Raw genomic sequence first — 24,946 nt, 5'->3', positions numbered from 1 at the left:
ACTCCCTCTTCTTTGTGGCAACCCCTAAGATATTGGAAGACTGCTGTCATGTCTCCCCTTGTCCTTCTTTCTATTAAACTAGACATACCCAGTTCCTGCAACCCTTCTTCATATGTTTTAGTCTCCAGTCCCCTAATTTAAAAGGTTTTCTCAATCTTCCCACCAGAAGGAAAATTGCAGCCACCAGTTTCACAGCTTGCAGCACCAGTGGGCTTAAATTCGGGGAGGGAAGGAACCTGCAGCAGCAGCAGCTGAGATGCTTCAGCCCAGTTGCTTCTCTGCTTCCAGGCCGTGGAGGGAACTGAACAGCCCGACTTGCTCCAGGACTCTCCTCCCACCTGCCCTCCACTCACCTTCCAGTTGCTGCTTCGAGCATGGGAAGAGCAGAAGAGCCACCCTGCACACCTCCTTCTTCCCATAAGTCATCCGGAAGAGGAAGTTCCTCTGCGCTTCTCTCCTCCTATCCTTTCTAGCAATGGTTTAAAACTCCTTTTTTAAGCGAAAGGATGGTGTAGATGGCTTTCTAGGCACAGATGTTGCCTGACCGCCATCTAGCGACAGGAGATGGAAACACACACTTGTCCAATCTCCATCAAGGTGTTTGGAAAATGTTTTCAGCGATTCCATGGCAGCAGGTCCTTTTCGATTCCTCGAATCTCTCTTTGATCAGTTTCCATCCATTGTATCCTAAAAGGTCCTTAAAAATCCTGTCCTTAGAATTTGGGTGGGGGAAGGCAAATTTTAATCCCATCAACTAGAGCTGAAGGTTTTTTCTTTGTGAATAGGCTGGCCTGGATTTCTTAATGGGCACAAAATCTCTAAAGATACTTTTCTCCATTTCTCCTTTGGGTAAATATAATATTCTGCCTCTCTTTAATATTCCCCAAAACATTTCATTCTCAGGGTGGGTGGGTTTGTGATTACTTCTCACAGTACACCGACACACATAACCATGCCAACTTACAATATCTGTTGTAGCTGTGGTCATTGAGCAAATCACCATGTTCCGTTCAGTGCAATGTACCATGACTGTGACTTACAACTTCCTGTCATTTTTGTTTCTTGGAGGCCAATTGTGAAGCTTCCAAATGGCGATTCCATGACTGTGGGACACAGCAACTATCGTAATTGCAAGCCAGGGCTGCCCCCAAATAACTGTGATGGCCACAACTTTGAGAAACACTTGTAAGTCTACTTTTTCAGTACCAGTGTAATTGTGAAGGCTGAGTAGTATGTGGTAAGCAAGGATGGTCTATAAAACTGAACAACCCAAAAAGTGCTTGATAGCTATTATTTAAAAAATCCTAGTTTAAACACAGTTGTGTCAGGATTATAAATGGATAGTGCACCACTACAAAATCCTATGGTTTTTTTGCTAGGTATGGAAGTTAAAAAAATCACAGAAGACAGCAGTGGCATTATCAGCTCCATATTGTTTCCAAGAAAAGAACATATATACAAAATCACAAGTTAACCCTAATATGAAGGAGAACCAGTTTTAAAGCATGTACCACCAATGGAATGAAATCTCGGGAGTGGAGAAATATGTAGTGTAGAAAGTTAGCACCGACTCCTCTCCTAGAATAATGAGGTCTCTCAAATGAGATAATCAAAAAAATTCCAACATCAAGTTGATTCCTACCCGTTTTATATCTTTGTAATGTAGAACACCCACGATATGTAAGCTGCAGTTCTGCTTTAGGTCAGGGCTGCTCAGTGGACTGGCAATTCTTTTGTGGAATCCAGTGTGCAGCGTGTATCAAGCTTCAAATGGTGTTTTTGCTGTTGCAAGTATTATCATGCACATCTGTATTAACAATCTTTCTTCCAACCCTTTGAAATGCCTTTTGGAAACATTTCTCTCAGCATATATAGACAATAATCTCCTCTTCCCAAGCCCCCCTTTTCTAGCCCTGCTGGTTACATGATTTCCTCTCTTTGACCTAATGAAAACTTCTGTGTATGCAAAGTTACAGACGCACAAGACATTTAGCATGGGTGCCCTTGGAAGCATCTCTGGCCAGCACGAATGAAGTTGGCTTCCTTTAGTCTCTCACCCATTGAAACTCTTCGATCCTAAATCCTTGGCAGCGACCACTCCAAAAAGATTTTTACAATTTCTACAAATATAAATACAGGTAATCCTTGGGTTACAAGCGTTCTCTTAGCAAATATTCAAAGTTACACGATAAGCCCCCCCCTTCCCCCCAGCATTTACAAACAAATCCCGAAATTATGAATACTGGAGCACCACGGCTGTTGTTCATCCTTACGAACGACCGCAGAGGCTCTGTTATATTCACCCCTATTCTCCCAACCCCAGCTGAGTCTTCACAGGCATTTTGCCTGTGGAGAGTGACTTACCTTGCAAAGATCTCTCTGTTGTGCTTTATTTGCCTGCATTACAGAAGACAGAGGCCTAACGTACTGCGAGATCACGCAAGGTCAGTAGTCTTGAGTAATCTCACACTTTAGACATCTATTCTCTGTGAATTGAGGCATGGACGTTTGCAAATGGAGGGAAGACTTCAGTCTTTCAGGCCTTCCCTCCATTTGCCGTTTCCTTGCCAATGACTGCTGGAAGATTGCATTTGTCACTGGCTTAAAAACTTCTCTTGTTTCTTTTGAGGATTTTGTGATATCCCCGAGATCAGCAAGACGTATTCTTAGGTTTAGGTTTATTCGATTTATATGCCGCCCTTCTCACAAGGACTCAGGGCGGCGTACAACATTAAACACATAATACAAAAGTTAAAAAAAAACTTTAAAAAAAACTTTAAAAAAATACTGAAATTCTTCCTGTTCACCATCTCTTCAGGACAGTTTAGGTCCATTTGGACCACCCAGTGGCAAAAGTATTGGCTATGGTCTCAGATCATTGAGACCACACAACCATCTCGTCGCGACATTGGCTCCTCCCTGGAAGATTGCATTCCTATAGGGTGTCAGCAGCCCTTTCCAAACTGCCTTTGTTGGCACCAACTGAGCTTGGGAGGAGTGGGGTGTGTCCCTACGAAGTACCTGTTCCTACAGGCAAAGGCTTTTTCCAAAGGGCTGCCAAAACCTACAGGAACGCAATCCTCAAGTGATTTGCCAATGAGAAAGCAACCCTAAGAAGTCGCGTACAGCCTCTCAGGGCTGCTTTATTGGCGCCAGATGCCTTGTCAAGCTGATCTGAACCAGGAAAACAATGAACGTGTGGGCGAAAGCAGGGAGTGATGTCGTTCAATGTACAAGATTCAATCCCACAACTTCTCAAGTTTCGGATGGAAAGGGCAGGATCCACTACATTTGTAACCCGAGAACTACCCATATCAAGCAAGTTCTGCTGCTAATGACAAGATAGGCATTATCACACTTAACATGTTGCCATTTTTTCCTTCCTCCTTCCCGTTTAATACCATTACATATTTGCCTACAAAAAATTAGGCAAATTCTTTGTAGTCAAATTAAATAGTCAGTTTCTCAGTTGGATTTAGAGAGGGACTTTAGAAATGAAATTCAAACCTTTTCTACACTCATCACTTGGGGCCTCATGTGGATTTTCTTGTGTGCAATAAGGGTGGATTTTCTCCTGAAGCACCATCCACATTCGGGGCACTCAAATGGTTTCTCCCCTATGTGTATAAGCATATGATTTAGAAGGCCAGTCCTAATAGTGAAATCTTTCCCACATTCTGGACACTCATATGGTTTCTCTCCTGTGTGAGTTCTCTGGTGTTTCACCAGGCTGGAATTCTGACTGAAACTTTTTCCGCAATGAGGACATTCAAAGGGTTTTTCTCCTGTGTGAGTTCTCTGGTGTGTCACCAGGTTGGAATTGTTACTGAAACTTTTCCCACAATCAGGACATTCAAAGGGTTTCTCTCCTGTGTGAGTCCTCTGGTGTCTCATCAGGCTGGAATTCCAACTGAAACTTTTCCCACAATCAGGACATTGAAAGGGTTTCTCTCCTGTGTGAGTCCTCTGGTGTGTCATCAGGATGGAATTCTGACTAAAACTTTTACCACAATCAGGACATTTAAAGGGTTTCTCTCCTGTGTGAGTCCTCTGGTGTCTCACCAGGCTGGATTTATCACATAAACATTTCCCGCATTCAGGACATTCAAACAGTTTCTCCTTGGTGTGAGTCCACATTGCCATACTTGCTAAAGCATTTATTGCATTGGGAGCACTTTTAGGGCTTCTGTCCTGTGTGGGTCCTTCCATGAAACAAAACGGAGTTGTTGTGACCAAAGGTTTTGCTACATTCAGAGTATTCGTATGGCTTTTCTCCAGTCTGGATCCTCTCATGCATAATCAACTGTGATTAGCAAGTTGTATCTTTCCCACAACTGGCATGGCTAAGGAGCTTTTCCACAACTCATATTCCTGAAGAGATCAAAAATATGGATGGTCCCTTGTTTGGTGGTGTTTTGTTTCAAGCCGTTTTCTTAATCCATGTCTTTCAAACCTGAAAAAATAATTAAAATTGTTACAGTCAAACCTTCTGCACTAATGTTAATTGGGAACTTAATGAATTTGATGATTGCTCATGTTTTCAGATGGCAAGGCTGAAGTTCAGGCCTCAACAGGCTTCTGGGGCCATGGAAACTTTCATTGGAAAGTTTTTGTTCAGATAAATAAAAGCATTGGCTTCTCAACAGACACACTTGGACTCTTGTCTTTTATTTTACTGAGCCACACCTGTCAATCTACATGACACTAACTTTATAGATTTGGGGGCTTTAATGGATGAAATGATGCTGAAAGCCTCTGCAAGATTTGAAGCAACAGCTGAAGCCATGAGCTCAAAGTAAGGTGAGTAAATACTTTCCACAACCCCTTTGGTGACATCCCAATTGAAGTAGTCTTCACTTACTGACTGCAGCTGGGCCTGGAATCTGTGTCACTAAGCGACCCAATCATGAAGCATGATGTCACAGGACAGAGCCAAGTTACATCTACACCTTTAATGTATTTTAATATGTATGTATCTTTTATGTCTCTAAGCCTCTCCATAGTTATGTCATGGTAAGGTTTGTGGCCAATACATTTTATAAATGAATACAGCTGAATAATAAAAACATTCCAAACGTTCATTTTTTTAAAAAAGTGCTGTGTTAAGCACAGTTGAAGCTGGTGAATACAGGGAGGGGAGCACCAATAGGAAACACGGTGCTTGTTAGTTAGAAATGGAAGTAAAACAAAACAACCCAGAAAAGACCAGAGGAACACTAGTCCGATCTTGTTACCCAGAAAACATCAGGTCCATAACAGAATAATTGAGTTTGGGGGAACCTTGGAGGTCTTCTAGTCCATCCTCTGTTCAGGCAGGAGACCCCATTCGATTGTGAACAATTGGCTGTCCAATCTCTCTTAAAACCCTCCAGTGAAGGGAGCACCCACAACCTCTGGAGGGAAGCCATTCCCAAAGAATCCTCCTAAATCTAAAAGAGACTTTTTCAATCTTTTCACCAGAAGGAAAATCACAGCCACCAGTTTCACAGCTGCAGCCCCAGTGGGCTTAAATTCGGGGAGGGAAGGAACCTGCAGCAGCAGCAGCTGAGATGCTTCAGCCCAGTTGCTTCTCTGCTTCCAGGCCGTGGAGGGAACCGAACAGCCCGACTTGCTCCAGGACTCTCCTCCCACCGGCCCTCCACTCACCCTCCAGCTGCTGCTTCGATCCTGGGAAGAGCACAAAAGCCGCTCTGCACACCTCCTTCCTCCCATAAGCGATCCAAGAGGAAATTCCCCTGAGCTTCTTCTCTACTCTCATTCTTTCTAGCAATGATGTACTCGATGGTTGAAAACTCTTTTTTTTAAAGCTGAAGCACGGCTGACACTACTGAATTGATGCCTTTCTAGGCACAGGTGTTGCTTGACCGCCCTCAAGCGACAGGAGGTGGGAAAACATGCTTGTCCAATCTCCACCAAGGCGTTTTGGAAGATGTTTTAGTGATTATATGGCAGCCGGGCTTTTTCGATTCCTAGCGACCGACCTTTGCAACTGAGCCCCGTGAAGTAGTGATACCTGACGCTATTTAGCTTTGTTTTTAGTGCCTTTGGGTCAGTCTGTAATGTCTGGCCTTGCAGTTTCCCTGGAAAGGGTTTTTGGAGTGGTTTCCCCCCTTTTCTGCTTCCTAAACTTAAGAGGACTGGCTAAAGTTCAACAGATGGTTTTGCTCTTCAGGTGGGACTGGAACTGAGTGTTTCTCTGTCTCTAACCTGGTGCCTTCACCACTACACTCTTTTTTCTACGTGTTTCACTTTTCTTCTTTATAACTGCTATTCTAATAGAAAATCCTTCATAAAAGTTATTGCAGTACATTTTTGATTAAAATATCTTTTCATTGATATATAATTTTATGGTATTAACCATAAAATAAAAACCATAACCCCAAAAAATGTTATTAGCCATCAAACCTCAAAAATACACTTTTCCCAAAAGGTTTCCATAATTTTGGCCACTACTGTAGGTTGTGATCTACATTATCAAATGCTTTACTGAAATCTAAGTATATGATATCCACAGCATTTTGCTGGTCCACTAATTAGTCATTTTGTCAAACAATTAAATAAGGTTTGTTTGGCATAATGTTTTAAATCAACCCTGCTGATTACTGGTTATAATTTTGTTTCCTTCTAGGTGTTCAGAGATTTATTGTCTGGATATGTTTTCCAAGATGTTACCAGGTATTAATGTCAGGCTGATCTGTCTGTAAGTTCCTGGATTTGTTTTTTCCCTCTTTTTTTGAAGATGGTGTTAAATGGAAAAAGTTTCCTCTGCGGGTTCGGATTTCCCGGCTGGGAGAGCGTCACTGGCTGAGTGAATGAATTTAGGATCGAAGCAAGCTGCATTTGAAAACAGGTTGTCTTTATTATTTCAGGAAAGCAAGACTGACAGTGATGTAGATCAGCATTCCTAGTTGAGCTGACCCCGTCAAACAATAAGTGTATATTTTTAATACCATTTTCCTCCTTGATGTCCTTTTGTTTTCTTTGTACTATTATTTGTGTCCCTATCTTGCGTTTTGTTATTCCTCTGCCCTAAAATACTTCCCATGGGGCAGGGATGAGCTCTAGTGTCTTCTACTGTATTTCCTATTTTTACATCTTTGCCCTGAGCTAATCAGTCTTTGTTGTCACTCTGACCTTTTCCTCTCTTAACGGTAACTTCTTCCTGCACTTCCTAGGTATTTTGTATTATTTTGTACTCTGCAGCTATTTCTAATTGTCCTGATATCCTGGTAATTATTCTCAGGAGGTTTGTTAATGTATCCTGGCTTTGTTATTCTAGTGACTTCCAGTTTGGTTATGGGCTGTACTGGTCTTCCTAATGGAACACTGTCTTGGTGAAGTTCCCTTCCCACAGAGGTTAAAAAAATCACAGAAGACAGCAGTGGCATTATCAGTTCCATATTGTTTCCAATTGAAGAAAGTTAGCACCCCCCCCCTTTAGAAGAATGAAATATGTTAGGAAATATTAAAAAGGCAGAATATTATATTTTCCCTAAAGGAGAAACATGTTTATAAAGAAAGATTCTCAAAGCCTCAGCTCTCTGCCCCAAGGAGAAACAAAGGGCCAACTTTTAGAAATGCATATTTGGTAATCCATTCAAGACAGGAATAAAACCCCAAGGAAGTCAGCATCTAGGATTAATTACTATTTTTTTTAAAAAAAATTATTTTATCAATTTCATATATACATTCACAATTATATGAACTCATAACTATTATTAATAATATGTACTTATAACAATTTTTTTCCCTACAGTTGAAATTGTCCTGACCATCCCATAAATCCATCTTATCTTACAACGGTCCTACTTCTTCTTCCCTCCCTCCCTCTTTCCTTCCCTCGTTTCTTCTCTCCTACTCTCCTTCCTTCCCTCCCTCCTTCCCCCTTCCCTCCCTCCTTTCTTCTCTCCTTCTCTCCTTCCCTCCTTCCTTTCCTCCTTCCTTCCCCCCTTCCTTCTCTCCTACATTCCCTCCTTCCTTCCCTCCTTCTCTCCTTCCTTCCCTCCTTCCTTCCCTCCTTCCTTCCCTCCTTTCTTCTCTCCTTCTCTCCTTCCATCCTTCCTTCCCTCCTTGCTTTGTATTTGAAAATATGGCCACCAATCAATATTTATTTCCATTTCAGCCAAATTTTCCCTGGAATTTAGTCTATTTTGGTCATCTAACAGTTGTTTGTAAATAACATTTTTGTCAAAATTTATCAGATTTGGGTATATCAGGGCTTCCGTCGGGGATATCCATTTGGGTAGTTGGATATAGAATTTGCTTCTAATTTCCAGCCAATCCTTAATCAGTACCCCTCTTAAATGGTGTCTTTTAAAATAATTGTGGACTTTGTTTCCCTCACACCATAAGTAATTGTGCCACCCCCATTGCAAGTCGTGGCCCTCTATCGTTAGGATTCTTTTGTTGGTTAACATTACCCACTCCTTTATCCACATTGTTGTTGCTGCTTGATGATATGCTTTCCATTCCAGTAGGCCCATTCCACCTTGCACTCTTTTATCTTGAAGATGCTTATATTTTATTCTAGGCTTTTTGCCTAGGATTAATTACATTTACTAAACAAGATTAAAACCCCCAAATCATTGCCGGCCTTTGGGAGACCAACTACCGTATTTTTCAAAGTATAAGAAGCACTTTTTTCCCCTCAAAAAAGAGGGTGAAAATCTGGGTGCGTCATACACTGAATACAGCCTCTGGAAACCCCACCCCTTTTGCAAAAATGGCCATGCATAGTCTTTAGGAGGCTTCCAGAGTGCTGCTGGGGGCTGGAGAGAGGAAAAATGAGCAAAAACGGGCCTTTTTTGCTTATTTCCCCCCCCCAAGCCCTCAGGAGCACTCAATAATAAGGTGACCAGACGTCCCGCTTTTGGCAGGACAGTCACGATTTTTAAAAATTTGTCCCGTGTCCCACGGCATGTTTAAAAAGTCCCGATTTTCCAAAAGAAAGAAAAGACGCCGAATCATCAATTTTGAAAAGGACGCCGTTAAAAAAAAGTTTTTATTTCTCTGAAGTGTCGTTCCCGATGTGGCCTTAGAGGGCAGTGGTTTCCCTCCCTCCGCTCGGCTTGCTCGCAGCGCCCGATGAGGGGCAAGGCTCCCTCCCCTCCTGCACGTTTTTGCAACAGCTATACGGCGGCCTCAGGCCAGGGGGGGGGCTTTCCAGCGGTGGCATCGCGGCGAGGAGGAGACTCTTCCAAACACGATCATATCTCCCTTCCTTTCAATCTGATTGCTTTTCTCTGGTCTCCTTTTGGCGAGGGGGGGCGGCGGGAGGGGGGAGATCTGTCATTTTCCTTCGTTTAAAAAAAAGGGGGGGACCCAGGATTTATTGCAAATAAAGAAATCCACCCCAAATGGATCGTGAGGTGGGATGGGGGGGGTGGGAATTAGGGGAAAGAGGGATTTTCCTCCCACGCCTTGGATTTCATTTATTTATTTATTTTTTTAAAAGCTGCTTTTCTTGTATTTCCTTTGCTCGTTTGTTTGGTTGAGGGGGGGGATGAGTGGAGAAAAAAAGAGAGAGATCTGGGAGCTTGAATTGGTGCGGCTGGAATTGGGGCTGCAGGATGGGGAGGGCAGTGTCTATGTGTATAATTTGGAAGAGGCAGGGGGATGGAGATTTCCTTCTCTCCGCTACTCTTCTCTCGTCTCCTTCTGTTGGATGGGGTTGGGAGTGGGGGGGGGGCATATGATCCCCTCTTATTTTTTTAATCTATCCCTTTCCTACCTTGTGATCTCCGATCCCAGCCCCAGTTGCAGCTGTTGTGGGCGGCAGCTATCCTGGGGCTGGGATCGGAGGTGTGTTTGCTCAGGAGGAAGCCTGGCACGGTGGGACCGGGTAGCCTAGGTAGGGAGTGGCAAAAGGGAAGCTGGGTTTTAAGATGGGGGGTTAATATTGGAGTTGGCTCAACCAGCCCCCGCAGGATCGGTCAAAGCCGAGCTGGGGAGATTCCCCTCCCTCCCCCACGCCACCTCCCCAGGTTCCCCCATTCCTCCTGAGATCTCGTAATTGCTGTAACCGAGCACTTAACAGCTGCAAATAAAAGACCCTGCTAGCAATTCCCCTTTTGTTGCTGGTAAAAATCGTATACGCACACACACACATTTTGACTGCTCTTTTTGTGCATCCAGTGTGAAGTGAGCAGGAATGAAGGCTAGGACACACACACACACAGAGAGAGATTAATAACCCCCGTTTTGCAGCCCCAGACTCTTAAAAACTCATCCATCCTCCCCCATTTTCATCCATCCATCCCTCTTCATTCTTTACATTTCTCTACACATTTCTCTATTTATCGTACTAAGTCTATCTCTTTTTTAAAATTATTATTCTGCTGGTCTTCCTGGGCAGCCTTGACGCCCCCCCTCCCCCCCCAAAAAGAGGCAAGTTAGAAATTTGTGCTTTATCCAATTTTCTCCTCTTGATCTTCTGTGGGCAAGGGCAGTCTACCTGCCAGCATCAGGAGTCCTGGAAAAGGAGCAATAGGGGGATTTGCAAACTATATTCGTGTAGACTTTCTAAAGAGATTTAGCGATGATGGCATAATAAGATGTGACAAGGCTTGCGTGATGCCATATAATGAACTTGGCTGCATTGAGTCATTAAAAAAAAACTTACTTTTTTTAAAGGGGGCATTCTATTTAGGAACCGTCTCCCTCCTTCCCCTCAGCAGATTCTGCTTTATGCTCCCCAACCAGTGGTCCGTGGTGGACCACTGGTGGTCTGTGAGAAAATTTTGGTGGTCCGCAGAAAAATGATTTGCATTTTTTATTTTATTATTTGCACTATTTATCTTTTTAAAAAAATCATATTAGTGGTCCGCGGGATTTTAAAGTATGAATTTAGTGGTCCCTGAGGTCCAAAAGGTTGTTGACCCCTGCTTTAAAGGACCCTCTTCTCCCCACACCCTTGCCTCCAGGAGAGCTAGCTGTCCCTTTAACTACTTGGGTTCCCACAACCTTTGCAAACCCTCTTTACTGTGTTTAGACCCCAAGGATAAACACTTCCAGCTGTCGCACACGGTCCTGCTTCATGGAGTGTGCTGGATCCAGACCCCTGCCTCTCCAAGGGAGTTGTGGGAATTGACGAGCAGAAGACCTCCTGGAGCAGCAGAGACTCGGCTATCACTGCCATAGCCACCTCTCTGCTGCCATTTTTTTTATCTTCCCTGGAGAGAGACGGAATCCACTCCGTGGGAAACAGAGGTGTTAGAATCCCGTGTTTCTCTCCCATGGGTGAAGACCAGTCTCTCCTGCTTTTCCCTCGGACGTCACCATGGAGATGAAATTCTTCCATCATCATCATCATCATCGTCGTCACGGGAAGGTGGTCTGCTCGTCACCTGGACAAGGCTGGGGTGGCGAGGAGAGGAATTCCTACCCTACTGGCACTTGCAAATCCCGTTCAAAAAAATGCTCCGATTCCCATGGCAGGAAGTCCCGTGTATTTTGGAATAGACAGAGGGGTGTGTGCAAAGTGGATAAATTCAATCAATAAAATAAAGCTATCCCTGTGTGCAGTTGCCTTGCATAGAATCCCTGAATGAGGAGGGACCTCTGAGGTCATCCAGTCTAGCCCCATCCTCGGCATAGGAAAGCATTCCCTAGCCATCAAAATCTTCATATATTTGAACCATGAATATTTTTGCAGGGTACTTCGGTTAATTCCTGTTTTTGTGACAGCTGTCCGGCGGCCTCGAGCAGGAGGGACTTTCCAGCAGTGGCAGCGCGGCGAGGAGGAGGCTTGGTTCCGGGCAAAGCGGCTCAGCTGTCACAAGGTTTTTTTTTTTTTTGGCCCACTTCTCTCGGGCGCCGCTCTCTCTGCAGCCATGCCGTGCAAGCCGCTGTCAGCAACCTGGTCTGGGTGAGCCGAGGGGAGGCAGGCGGGGATCCGGTTGGGAGAGGCTGGCGATGGGGGTGGCTTTTGAAAGGTTTTTTTCCAGAGAGGGCTGTAAAGAGAGGGCTGTAAATAAAAGCACCATGAAGCGATACCCCTGCCGCTGCCGCCGCTGCTGCCATGCTTTTGAGGAGCCATGAGGCCACGGGAGCCAGTAGGAAGGCGGCGGAGGGGACGGGAGCAGGAAAAAAAAGGCCCCAGGTTCCTCAAAAGCACGGCGGAGGAGGCGGCAGCGGCAGCAGGGTTAACGCTTCATGGGTTTACAGCCCTCTTTTTTTTTTTAAACAGCTCAGGTACTCCGAGCCCCCTCCTCCCCCCCCGGTCAATGGTGTCCCGCTTTACCCATCTTAAAATCTGATCACTTTACTCTATAAGCCTCCTAAAGGCTATGAATGCTTCCCACTTTTTTTTTTTTTTTTTTTACAAAAAATGGGCCTGTTTTCATAATTCCCCTTTTCCTCTCAGCCCTACAAAACCAGAAATCTCTGGTTTCAGTCTGCAGCCATCACCACCCTCAGCACGGTCGATAACCTAGAGGGTGAAGAAGCAAAGTGGGTGACCCAGCTCCATGACAAGGGGGCCCCAGAGCTCGAAGACATAGATGACTTCCTGCAGGAACTAAGGTTGAGATTTGTGGACTCGGCCCACAGTCATGAAGCAGAAGCGGAGATGAAGGTGATTAAGAAAAAGAGCCACCCAGCTAAAGAGTATGTTGTGGAGTTTTGGAGGCTTGCGGTACTGGCCCAAACACTTCCTGGTCCACTACTTCAAGGACGGTCTGGACCAGGAGCTGCGCAATGCCAGTGTCAACTTCTAAAGCGTTGCCATGACTATTATCAGGCTGGCATGAAAGGGGAAATTCCATGCATGCCTTCGGCCAGAGTCAGGTCTCATGTCTACAGCCTAGTTGGAGAATATGAATTATGATGCAGGACAGAAGGGAGGAGATACAGGGGGTAAAGTTCAAACGCAATTAAGCGAAAGCAATTTTGGCTCCACAGGAGTCCACGCCAGAATGTCGATCCTAATAAATGATTGGATTTCTTTTGAACTTTGTCTGGAGGCTCATAAATGATTAGGTCGTCTTCTGGGAACTTCACAGAGGGCCAAAACTGACTTTTAAAAAATCTATTATGATTTCCGGGTTTCCTGAATCCCAGGCTCTCCGAGCACTCTCCCAATATTTGGGGTGCTTGGAGGGAAAATCAGGCAACAGGAGGCTGGAGAACAAGACTGATTACAGCTAGAGGTATGCAGCAATGCCAAGCAGCGATGTCTTTCCCAGCAACAGAAGCAAGAAAAGATGAGTACTTTTGAAAATCAACCCCTAAAGCAGCTGAGCTGGAATTCCCTTGCGGTAGTCCCCAGATACAGGGAAGGGTCTCAAGCAAGGTGGCAAGGATGGACTGGGGTGGGACTGGAAACAAGCCAGGCTGATGGAATCCCTAGGGAGTGCAATAGAGCAACTGAAGGAGGGTCTTGACCAGGCCACCCTTGCTGATGAGGGGCCATCATGCTGCCCAAAAGAGAGGGGAGGGACATCTGATCCTGTTGGGGGGAAGAGATGCAGACTGGAGTGCAGCCCCCCTCCCCCTCCTGATAGGAGAAAGAGCCCAAAACGGCAACCAGTGCCTCTCCCACGCAGCAGGCAGGCTGCCAAGAGCAGGCAATCCTCTCCCTCTCTCCGAACTAGGGGTGAAGAAGATGACCAGCCATATCAGGCGCAAGCATACCAAGGGCGACAGGAGGCTGGGGGATTAGGGCTGAATGACCCATCCCAATTCATGGGAAAGTTTGACGGAGACTCAGATAGCCCTATTCCTTGATTCAGCTGATATCCACCTAGAACGCTATGGGCACTTCTACCCATCCCCCAGAACCATGGTGAATTCCATCGCAGAGGGTCTAGAGGGAGAAGCAAAGGAATGGCTAGCCGTCCTCCACAAGAGGAGAGTCCCCCAACTGCAAGACATAGATGACTTCCTGCAACTACTAGAGGCCAGATTTGAGGAGGTGGAGGAGGACTCATATGCGGAAGAGGAACTCAGCAACCTAAAGCAGAGAGGCCGCTCCATCAGAGAGCACATCCGTGCATTTAGGAGGGTCATAGGAAGGCTACCCACTTTACCAGAGCGGCTGCTGGTGTATTTTTTCAGAACAAGCCTGGACAAGCAAATTGCCCAGATAACTGCATACTGCGACATCCCAAATCAACTCTCTGAGTGGTTCTGAGTAGCAAAAGTCGACAGCGGGCTGTGCACCAATGAAATGAGAAAGCAACTGGACACACAATAGAGTGGTCAACCCAACCTGAAACCACCCAGCCAGCAGGGAACCACAGCACCACAGCAGGCCCGGAGACCAGCCCACCCTTGAATTCCGCTAAAATGCTACAGATGCAGGAGGATGGGCCACATGGCAGCTGCATGCCCAACCCCAGCCCCAAAACCAAGGCCAGACCCACCACGCAAGGCACGACCAGAATGAGACCCCAAATGGACCACCAACAGGTTTGGGAAAGCCCTCCAGGCTGCAGACGCCCCTTCCACCATCACCCCGGCGAAAGTGGTAGAACCCCAGGCAACGACAACCAGTCGCCCGAAACATACAACAGCGAGGACGAGGGAGAAAATGACCCAATGGTGAGTGAATCAATTCACCCTTTCCTTTTTCCAATACACCTCAGAGCCCCAAAACAGGAAGCCAGGGGAATTTTCAAGCCCTAATAGACTCAGGCTGCACAAGGTCCTTGATCGACCTAACCACAGTCCTGAAATTGGGGATCAGAGCAAAAAAACTGGCCCACCCAATCTGGTTCGAGCAGGTCGACGAGTCCCTAATGGGAGGAGCCTATGCCACCCACCTAACTGAATCAGTGAGGCTAGAACTAGGGGATCACTGGGAAGTAATTCGATTCATAATAGCCCCCAACATGACAGACACAGTCATACTGGGACTTTCCTGGCTAAACAAGTGGGGACCAACCATCTGGTAGCAAGGGGGTACCCAGAGAGTTAGGAGATCAAGGGCCCCCAACCCCTCCCACACCAGCAAGCAAAAACACCACTCACGCTGGAAACCCCCAAGAGAGCCCACGAGAACAACTGGCAACCACATCTGACAAAATCCCAGAGGCCAAACTGATTCCAATAGAATATCAGGACCTCGGAGAAGTATTCAGTGAGGCCGAGTGCGATGTTCTGCCTCCCCCGCCAGGAGACAGACTGTGCCATCAAAATCATCCCCGGGGCAAAACTGCCCAGGCCCAAACTGTATGCCATGACGCCCCCGGAAATGCAAGAGATGCGCAAATACATAGACAAAAACCTAGCAACGGGATTCATTGAAAAAAGATGGAACCATGAGATTGTGTGTTGAATTTCGAGGGATAAATGGGGTGTCCGTACACAACCTATACCTACTCCCCCTCATGAAGGACATGCTGTCTCATCTGGCCAAGGGTAAAGTCTTCACCAAACTAGACATCAGAGAAGCATATTACTGAGTACATATCAGAGAGGGAGTTGAGTGGAAAACAGCGTTCAACTGCCCCCTAGGCAGCTTTCAATTCAAAGTGATGCCTTTGGGACTGCAGGGGGCCCCAGCGATATTCATGCAATTGATAAACGAGGTGTTGCATGAGCACCTCTACAATGGGGTCCTCATCTACCTAGATAACATCCTTATCTACACTGAGACCATGAATGACCACGTACCCCTGGTCCGCCAAGTACTGAAAAAACTTCTGGCAGCCAACCTGTACGTCAAGGTATCAAAATGTGAATTCCACCGTGCATGGTTAGACTACCTGGGTTACCGAGTGTCAAATGAGGGAATAGAGATGTGCCAAAGTGCAAATCGTCTTAGGCTGGCAACCCCCTCGCACACCCAGACAACTACAAAGTTTCCTAGGTTTCGCAAACTTCTACAGGCAATTCATCCGCTCCTTTGGGAAGATTGCCAAACCCCTGGCAGACCTCCTGAAGATAGGGAGCCCAGGAACGAAACCTCGTCCGGGACAACCCCTACCATGGGACCTAATCTGCCAAGAGGCGTTCGAGACACTAAAAGAAATTTTTGCAAAGGAGCCAGTGCTGAAGCAACCTTTCGTGATCCAGGTAGATGCCAGCGACATGGCAGTGGGAGTGCTACTCCAAAGAAACAACCAAAGAAACTTACAACCCTGAGCCTACACCTCCCGCAAGCTCACAGACACAGAGAGACAATGGGTCGCATGGGACAAGGAGGCTTTTACAGTGAGATGGGCACTGCTAACCTGGAGACACCTGTTGGAAGGGGGCCAGAAACCGTCTGGACTGACCACAAAAATCTAGAGGTGCTTAGGACCCCACAGAAGCTATCACCCAAACAAGTCCCATGGGCTCAATACTTCAACCCTTTTGATTTTGTTTTAAAGCACATTCCAGGCAGGAGGAACTTTCTAGCTAGCACCCTCTCCTGCATGCCTCAGTACAAATGAGAACGGGAGCATGTAGTGGACACCATCATTTCCTCTACTCAAACAGCTGCCCAAGTAACCATCAGGCGGCAATGCCGTGACCAGCAAGACCAACCCGCAACCAACCTAACTACGAGACTCAAAACTGAACTGCTAGCAGACCCCTAGTACCAAAACAACCAACACATCTTGATGAAAGGAGATGACCTTGAATGGAAGGGGACAAAACTCTAAGTCCCAGAATCCCTACATACCCTAGTTCTCCAGAGGAGTCATGATGCCAAACCGGCAGGCCACTTTGGGTTCCTAAAGACTTTACACTTAGCCTGGAGGCAATTCTGCTGGCCAAGCATAAAGAAAGATGTGGATAGTTATGTGAAAAGTTGCACCGTCTGCACAATGAAGAGATGACCAGGAAACCCCCCTGGACTGCTGCAAACAGTAGCAGAAACAACGAGGCCATGGGAGGAGATAGCAATGGACTTTATAGTAGAGTTGCCAAAAGTGGGGGAAACACGGTGATTTGGACTGTAATAGGTCTCTTCTCCAAACAGGCACACTTCATACCTTATAGAGGACTACCCTTGGCTCACAAGCTGGCTAAACTGTTCATGAAGCATATCTACCAACTGCATGGAGTACCTCGAAGAATTATCTCAGACAGAGGGGTCCAGTTCATGGCTAAGTTCTGGAGGGAGTTCTTGCAGTCCATTGGGTCATCTCAGGGTCTTAGTTCAGCTTTTCATCCGAGCACCAATGGGGTAGCAGAGAGACTGAACACCATGATAGAGCAGTACCTGAGGTGTTACGTGAACTATTAGCAGTCCAATTGGGCAGACCTTTTAACTTTTGCTGAGGTCGCGTACAATAATGCTGTTCACAGTAGCACGGGACTCACACCGTTCAAAATAGTGAGCGGTATGGACTTCGGCCCAATGCCTGAGTATCCAAGGGATCCCCCCTCCTCAGTCAGCTTGACTGATTGGATGTCGATGCTGAAATCAACCTGGGAAAATGTCAAAAAGGCACTGGCTAAAGCGGCACAAACCTATAAGAAACAAGCAGACAAACACCAAGTTCCGCAATGGCCATTCTGGGTGGGAGAGAAGGTTTACCTCTCCACAAAATATTTGAGATTAAAACTGCCTAGCAAGAAACTGGGGCCGAAGTTTATGGGACCATTCCCTATAGTAAAGATCATCAACCCAGTCACAGTGCAATTGAAACTACCTTGATTGTTGGGGAAGATACACCCAGCGTTTCATAGTAGCCTCTTAAAACCTGTGATCGGATCCACTCTGAGACCACTACTCCAGGAGCACCCGGGCCCTATGGTCATAGGGAGCCAAACCCATTATGAAGTTCAACGAATCCTCGATTCAAGGTGGCACAGGAGACAACTCCAATACTTAATCAAGTGGAAGGGCTACCCATTATCGGAGACATCTTGGGTGAAAAGTAGAAATATCCAGGCTGATCGCCTCATAGCAAAATTCCATGCAGAAAATCCAAGCAAGCCTGCGGCAGGGATACATCCCTAAGTTATATACCTGTACTCAAATTGTCTTTGTCACACAGGTCGCTTTCGGGAAGTGAGGGGAGCCGGATGTCAACTTCTGAAGCATTGCCATGACTATTATCAGGCTGGCATGGAAGGGGAAATTCCATGCATGCCTTTGGCCGGAGTCAGATCTCATGTCTACAGCCTAGTTGGAGAATATGAATTACGACGCAGGACAGAAAGAAGGAGATGCAGGGGGTAAACTTCAAACACAATTAAGCAAATGCAGTTTCGGCTCTACAGGAGTCCATGCCAGAATGTCAATCCTAATAAATGATTGGATTTCTTTTGAACTTTGTCTGGAGGCTCGTAAATTAATTAGGTCGTCTTCTGGGAACTTCCCAGCCAGCATCTTCTAGGGAGTCCCTGACTGCATCCATGACTGGTACTCAATGGTTGTGGCCATGGACCTTGAAGCCCACCCGCACCACAAAGAAATGTCAGAGAGAAAACGCAAGAGAACTTTCCAGGTGACACACTTTCCGCCACCCTGGAGGACCTTAATGGTCCCGATCAAGTACTTTCGATGTGGGCAGCAAGGTCACCATGTGTTAGAGTGCCTGACACTGGTGTCCCCCCAGCCAAACATTCCTGGACCGGCAAAGCATAAGAAGCCACCATGGAGGTTGGCAGAAGAGGGGAGGATAGCCAACCAAGCCATCGAGGTCTCCCATCTCCCGCAAAGAGAGGGGGAAACTCTGGCAAAAGGAACATCGCCACTGATGGCCAATGACAGCACTGACAGTAGCAAGGATGACCCGATGGTGAGTCACTCAATCCGTCCCTTCACTATAAAATCGAGACTGGTAGTGCCACTCTGATCACCGAGTCAATATGCTTGTAAATGGGCCGCAACTGGGAACTGATCGATTTGTAGTGGCTACAAAAATGCCTGAGTCGATCATCCTTGGACTGGCATGGCTAAAGAAATGGTGCCCCACCATCTCCTGGGAGGACAGCTATCAAAAAATAAAGCTGGGGATACCCCCCCCCAATGCAGAGGGGGAAAATGTAGAAAAGTCACCAAGTGGCAAAAAAAGCCACCACCACAGAGCCACACCCAGAAAGCCCACAATTCCCAAGGAATATCAGGAACTAGCAGAAACGTTTAGTAAGGAAGAATGCAATGCACTCTCACCTCATCCACTGCGCCATAGAATTCATACCAGGGGCTAAACTACCTAAACCAAGATGTACTCCATGCCCCCAAAAGAGATGACTGAATTAAGGGAGTACATTGACACCAATCTAGCCCAAGGGTCCATCCAACCTGCTAAGTTCCGGGTAGCTGCCCCATCCTCTTTAAGGAAAAGAAAGATGTGTCGATGAGATTGTGTATGGACTTTAGGAGTATTAATGTGGTATGCATGGAAGTTCTATTTGAGGTGTGGATCCACCACAAACACCTAGAAGCACTAAAACCCCACAAAGGCTCACCAGGTAAACAGGTTCACTGGTTGCAGTACTTCAAAAGGTTCAACTTTGACCTAAAATACATCCCTGGGGTGGGGAGAACCTCCTGGTAGGTCCCTGTCATGCAAGCCACAATAAGACAGCAAAAGAGAAGTTGTTCACGCCCTAATTCTCCTCCCCAAACAACTTCTCAAGTCATGATCCGTGATCAAGCTAGACGGGATGGAGCTACAAGCAGGGGGGGGGGGGGAAAATGACTGATAAGTTAAAAAGTGAGCTGTTTGCTGACACATGGTACAAAGAGGCACTAAAAGATGGACTTGCCTGGAAAGGCTCAACGCTGTATGTGCCTGCCATCTTGCGGCTTCAAGTTCTCCAGCAGAGCCATGACTCCAAACAGGTAGGGCATTTTGGCTACTTAGAAACCCTGCACCTGGCCAGGAGACAATTCAGGTGGCAAAAATGAAAAAAAGAAGTTGAGGACTATGCTAAAAGCTGTGCAATGTGTGTGGGCAGGAAATAAAGACCAGGGGGACCTCCCGGGCTACTGCAACAAATGGCAGACCTGCTCCGGCCCTGGGAAGAGACTGCTATGGATTTTATCATTGAGCTCCCTGAGAGCAGTGAAATGGGGTTAGTAGACCTGTTCTCCAAGCCGTTTTCTGCCTTTGTTAAAGATTTTTTTCCCCTCCATTTCTCCTTTGTGGAAATATACTATTCTGCCTCTTTTTAATATTTCCCAAAATATTTCATACTCTGGTGGGTGTGGGCGTGTGCATGCGTGCGTCTGCATTTGTGCGTGTGTATTTACCGTATTTTTTGGAGCATAAGACGCACCAAGATTTTGAAGAGGCAAATTTTTAAAAAAAAGTTTTTGCACTCTGCAGACCTCCCAAAAACAACCCATTTTTCATGAAAACTGGCTCGGTTCTTCTCAAAAAAAGGGGATGTATAGTCTTTAGGAGGCTTGTAGAGTGCTCCTGGGGAGTGCCCCCCCCCACAAAACAAGCAAAAAATGGGCCCATTTTTTGTCAAAAAAGGCCTTTAGAAGGCTTATAAAGTGTTCCTGGGGGATGGGGGGGGCAAATTTGAGCAAAAAAATGGCCCATTTTTCGCTCATTTCTGCCCTCCCCAGGCCCCAGGATGACTCTATAAGCCTCCTAAAGGCTTTGCATGGCCATTTTGGTGATGGGGGTGGGATTTCGGGAGGCAAAAAGTGCTGAATTGAGTGTATAGGATGCACCCAGATTTTCAGCCTCTTTTTTCAGGGAAAAAGGTGTGTCTTATCCTCCAAAAAATACAGTACTCCTTACAGTACACTCATACTTTTTGATCTTAACTTTAGAGCAAGGGGGGGGGGGATGTTCATTGATGAAATGATCCCAAGAGATTCAGCAAGATTAAAGGACCGGATTTGCCCACAGAAGTCGACTGGAGGTTTTCAAGAAGAGACTGTGTGAAATGGAACCGGGTCCCCTGCCTTGAACAGGAGGGTTTGGACTAGAAAACATGTAATGTCCAACTCTGATACTTTGTGTAAATACAGGCAGTCCTTGATTTGCAACAATTGACCCCAAAATTTCACTTGCTAAGTGAGACATTTGTTAAGTAAGTTTTGCTCCATTTTAACCACTTTTCTTGCTACAGCTAAGTGAATCATTGCTGTTATTAGTTACGTGGTTGTTAAGCTAATCTGGCTTCCATATTGAATTTGCTGGTCAAAAGGACATAGAAGAGAATCACACAACTCTGGTTCACTGCAACCTGTATTTGGCATTTCTATCATCTATCACCATAAGAATGCATATAACACTCCAAAAAAGATTTTTGCATAATTACAGAATTTCTACAAAAATAATAACAATTCAGCAACTTCTTATGCTGAAAGTGTACGGGTGGAATGTTTTCTAAAGCAAAGGTCACACTCAGGGCAATCAAATGGTTTCTCCCCTCTGTGTATAAGGACATAATTTATAAGGTTAACCCTAGTATGAGATCTCCACCACGGTCTGGACACTCATAACCCCCTGTGTGAGTACTCCGGTGCATCAAAAGGTTGGAATTGGTACTGAAGCTTTTCCCACAATCAGGACACTCAAAGGGTTTCTCTCCTGTGTGAGTTCTCTTGTGTGACACCAGGCTGGAAAACTGACTAAAACTTTCCCCACAATCAGAACATTTAAAAGGTTTCTCTCCTGTGTGAGTCCTCTGGTGTTTCACCAGGGTGAAATTATGACTAAAACTTTTACCACAATCAGGACACTCAAAGGGTTTCTCTCCTGTGTGAGTCCTCTGGTGTCTCACCAGGATGCCTCTCTGACTAAAAGAGTTCCCACAATCAGGACATTCAAATGGTTTCTCTCCACTGTGAGTTCTCTGGTGTCTAACCAGTTTGGATTTATCACAGAAACATTTCCCACATTCAGGACATTCAAAGGGTTTCTCTCCTTTGTGAGTCATCTGGTGTCTCACCAGGATGGAATTCCAACTGAAACTTTTCCCACAATCAGGACACTCAAAGGGTTTCTCTCCTGTGTGAGTCCTCTGGTGTATCACCAGGTTAGAATTGTCACTAAAACTTTTCCCACAATCAGGACACTCAAAGGGTTTCTCTCCTGTGTGAACCCTCTGGTGTCTAACCAGACTGGAATTGGTATTGAAACTTTTCCCACAATCAGGACACTCAAAGGGTTTCTCTCCTGTGTGAACCCTCTGGTGTGTCACCAGCATGGAATTGGTATTGAAACTTTTCCCACAATCAGGACACTTAAAGGGTTTCTCTCCTGTGTGAGTCCTTTGGTGTTTCACCAGGGCGGAATTGTCACTAAAACTTTTACCACAATCAGGACACTCAAAGGGTTTCTCTCCTGTGTGAGTCCTTTGGTGTTTCAACAGGGCAGAATTGTCACTAAAACTTTTACCACAATCAGGACACTCAAAGGGTTTCTCTCCTGTGTGAACCCTCTGGTGTCTAACCAAACTGTAATTGGTATTGAAACTTTTCCCACAATCAGGACACTCAAAGGGTTTCTCTCCTGTGTGAACCCTCTGGTGTGTCACCAGCATGGAATTGGTGTTGAAACATTTCCCACAAACAGGACACTCAAAGGGTTTCTCTCCTGTGTGAACCCTCTGGTGTCTAACCAGACTGTAATTGGTATCGAAACTTTTCCCACAATCAGGACACTCAAAGGGTTTCTCTCCTGTGTGAGTACTTTGGTGTGTCACCATGCTGGAATAGTGACTAAAACTTTTACCACAATCAGGATATTCAAAAGGTTTCTCTCCTGTGTGAGTCCTCTGGTGTGTCACCAGACTGGAATTGGTACTGAAACTTTTCCCACAATCAGGATATTCAAAGGATTTCTCTCCTGTGTGAGTCCTCTGGTGTGTCACCAGACTGGAATTGGTACTGAAACTTTTCCCACAATCAGGACACTCAAAGGGTTTCTCTCCTGTGTGAGTCCTCTGGTGTGTCACCAGCCTGAATTTGGTACTGAAACATTTCCCACAATCAGGACACTCAAAGGGTTTCTCTCCTGTGTGAATGCTCTGGTGTGTCACCAGACTGGATTTCATACTGAAACTTTTCCCACAATGCGGACATTCAAAGGGTTTCTCTCCTGTGTGAGTCCTCTGGTGTGTCACCAGACTGGAATTGGTACTGAAACTTTTCCCACAATCAGGACACTCAAAAGGTTTCTCTCCTGTGTGAGTCCTCTGGTGTGTCACCAGACTGGGTTTGGTACTGAAATGTTTCCCACAATCAGGACACTCAAAGGGTTTCTCTCCTGTGTGAATGCTCTGGTGTGTCACCAGACTGGATTTCATACTGAAACTTTTCCCACAATCAGGACACTCAAAGGGTTTCTCTCCTGTGTGAGTCCTCTGGTGTGTCACCAGACTGGCTTTGGTACTGAAACATTTCCCACAATCAGGACACTCAAAGGGTTTCTCTCCTGTGTGAGTCCTCTGGTGTGTCACCAGACTGGAATTGATACTGAAACGTTTCCCACAATCAGGACACTCAAAGGGTTTCTCTCCTGTGTGAGTCCTTTGGTGTGTCACCATGCTGGAATAGTGACTAAAACTTTTACCACAATCAGGATATTCAAAGGGTTTCTTTCCTGTGTGAACCTTCTGGTGTCCAACCAGACTGGAATTGGTATTGAAACTTTTCCCACAATCAGGACACTCAAAGGGTTTCTCTCCTGTGTGAGTCCTTTGGTGTGTCACCAGGCTGGAAATCCGACTAAAACTTTTCCCACAATCAGGACACTCAAAGGGCTTCTCTCCTGTGTGACTCCTCCTGTGTACCACCAGGTTAGAATTGTTAGTGAAGCTTTTCCCACAATCAGGACATTTAAAGGGTTTCTCTCCTGTGTGAGTCCTCCTGTGTATCACCAGGCTGAAATTGGTACTGAAACCTTTCCCACAATCAGAACATTTAAAGGGTTTCTCTCCTGTGTGAGTCCTCTGGTGTTTCTCCAGGGTGAAATTGTGAGTAAAACTTTTACCACAATCAGGACACTCAAAGGGTTTCTCTCCTGTGTGAGTCCTCTGGTGTGTCACCAGACTGAATTTGGTACTGAAACATTTCCCACAATCCTGACATTCAAAGAGTTTGTCTCCTGTGTGAAATCTCTGGTGTGTCACCAGCCTGAATTTGGTACTGAAACGTTTCCCACAATCATGACATTCAAAGGGTTTCTCTCCTGTGTGAGTCCTCTGGTGTGTCACCAGACTGGAATTGGTACTGAAACTTTTCCCACAATCAGGACACTCAAAGGGTTTCTCTCCTGTGTGAGTCCTCTGGTGTGTCACCAGACTGGGTTTGGTACTGAAACGTTTCCCACAATCAGGACACTCAAAGTGTTTCTCTCCTGTGTGAATGCTCTGGTGTGTCACCAGACTGGATTTCATACTGAAACTTTTCCCACAATCAGGACACTCAAAGGGTTTCTCTCCTGTGTGAGTCCTCTGGTGTGTCACCAGACTGGATTTGATACTGAAATGTTTCCCACAATCAGGACACTCAAAGGGTTTCTCTCCTGTGTGAATGCTCTGGTGTATCACCAGACTGTATTTGGTACTGAAACGTTTCCCACAATCAGGACATTCAAATGGTTTCTCTCCTGTGTGAGTCCTCTGGTGTGTCACCAAGTTGGAATTCTTGCTGAAGCTTTTCCCACAATCAGGACATTCAAAAGGTTTCTCTTTGGTGTGAGTCCATGTTGCCATGCTCGCTAAAGCATTTACCGCAATGGGAGCACTTGTATGGCTTTTCTCCAGTCTGGATCCTCTCAGGCATAATCAGCTATGAGTTGCAAGTTGTATCTTTCCCACAACAGGCACGTCTATGGAGCTTTTTCACAACTCATGTTCTTGAGGAGATCAAAAATATAGATGATACCTTGTTTAATGGTACTTTGATTTAGTGGTGATTTTCTTCCTCCCAGAGCGAGGCCTGCAACACTGTCTGCCCTGCATGGCTTTCCAATTCACCTTTTTCTTCCCACTGACTTCGAGATATTTCCCTCCTTTGCTCAATGGAAAAATAATCTCCCTTGACTTTTCATGTAACGTATGCTTGAGTTTTGCATACTCTGCTTTC

The 24,946-nt window shown here is 45.8% G+C and overlaps 1 protein-coding gene across 1 annotated transcript; it reads right to left on the bottom strand.

Annotated features, from left to right (window-relative positions):
- Positions 1-1,413: 1,413 nt before the first annotated feature.
- LOC148047650 (uncharacterized) lies at positions 1,414-24,942 on the bottom strand. The gene is made up of 2 exons (XM_087711761.1): positions 21,357-24,942; positions 1,414-4,034 (listed from the first exon to the last, which is right to left on the bottom strand). The coding sequence occupies exons 1-2, from the start codon at positions 24,571-24,573 to the stop codon at positions 3,502-3,504; spliced, it is 3,750 nt and encodes a 1,249-aa protein (XP_087567887.1). The 5' UTR covers positions 24,574-24,942; the 3' UTR covers positions 1,414-3,501.
- Between the last annotated feature and the right edge of the window lie 4 nt (positions 24,943-24,946).

The sequence above is a fragment of the Thamnophis sirtalis genome, unplaced genomic scaffold (assembly GCF_051295495.1).
Source record: "Thamnophis sirtalis isolate CommonGarterSnake01/CBP01778 unplaced genomic scaffold, rThaSir2_p1.2 scaffold_3, whole genome shotgun sequence".
Lineage (NCBI taxonomy): Eukaryota > Metazoa > Chordata > Lepidosauria > Squamata > Natricidae > Thamnophis > Thamnophis sirtalis.
The sequence above is the reverse complement of the archived record's forward strand: the minus strand, read 5'-3'. Positions and strand labels throughout refer to the sequence as shown.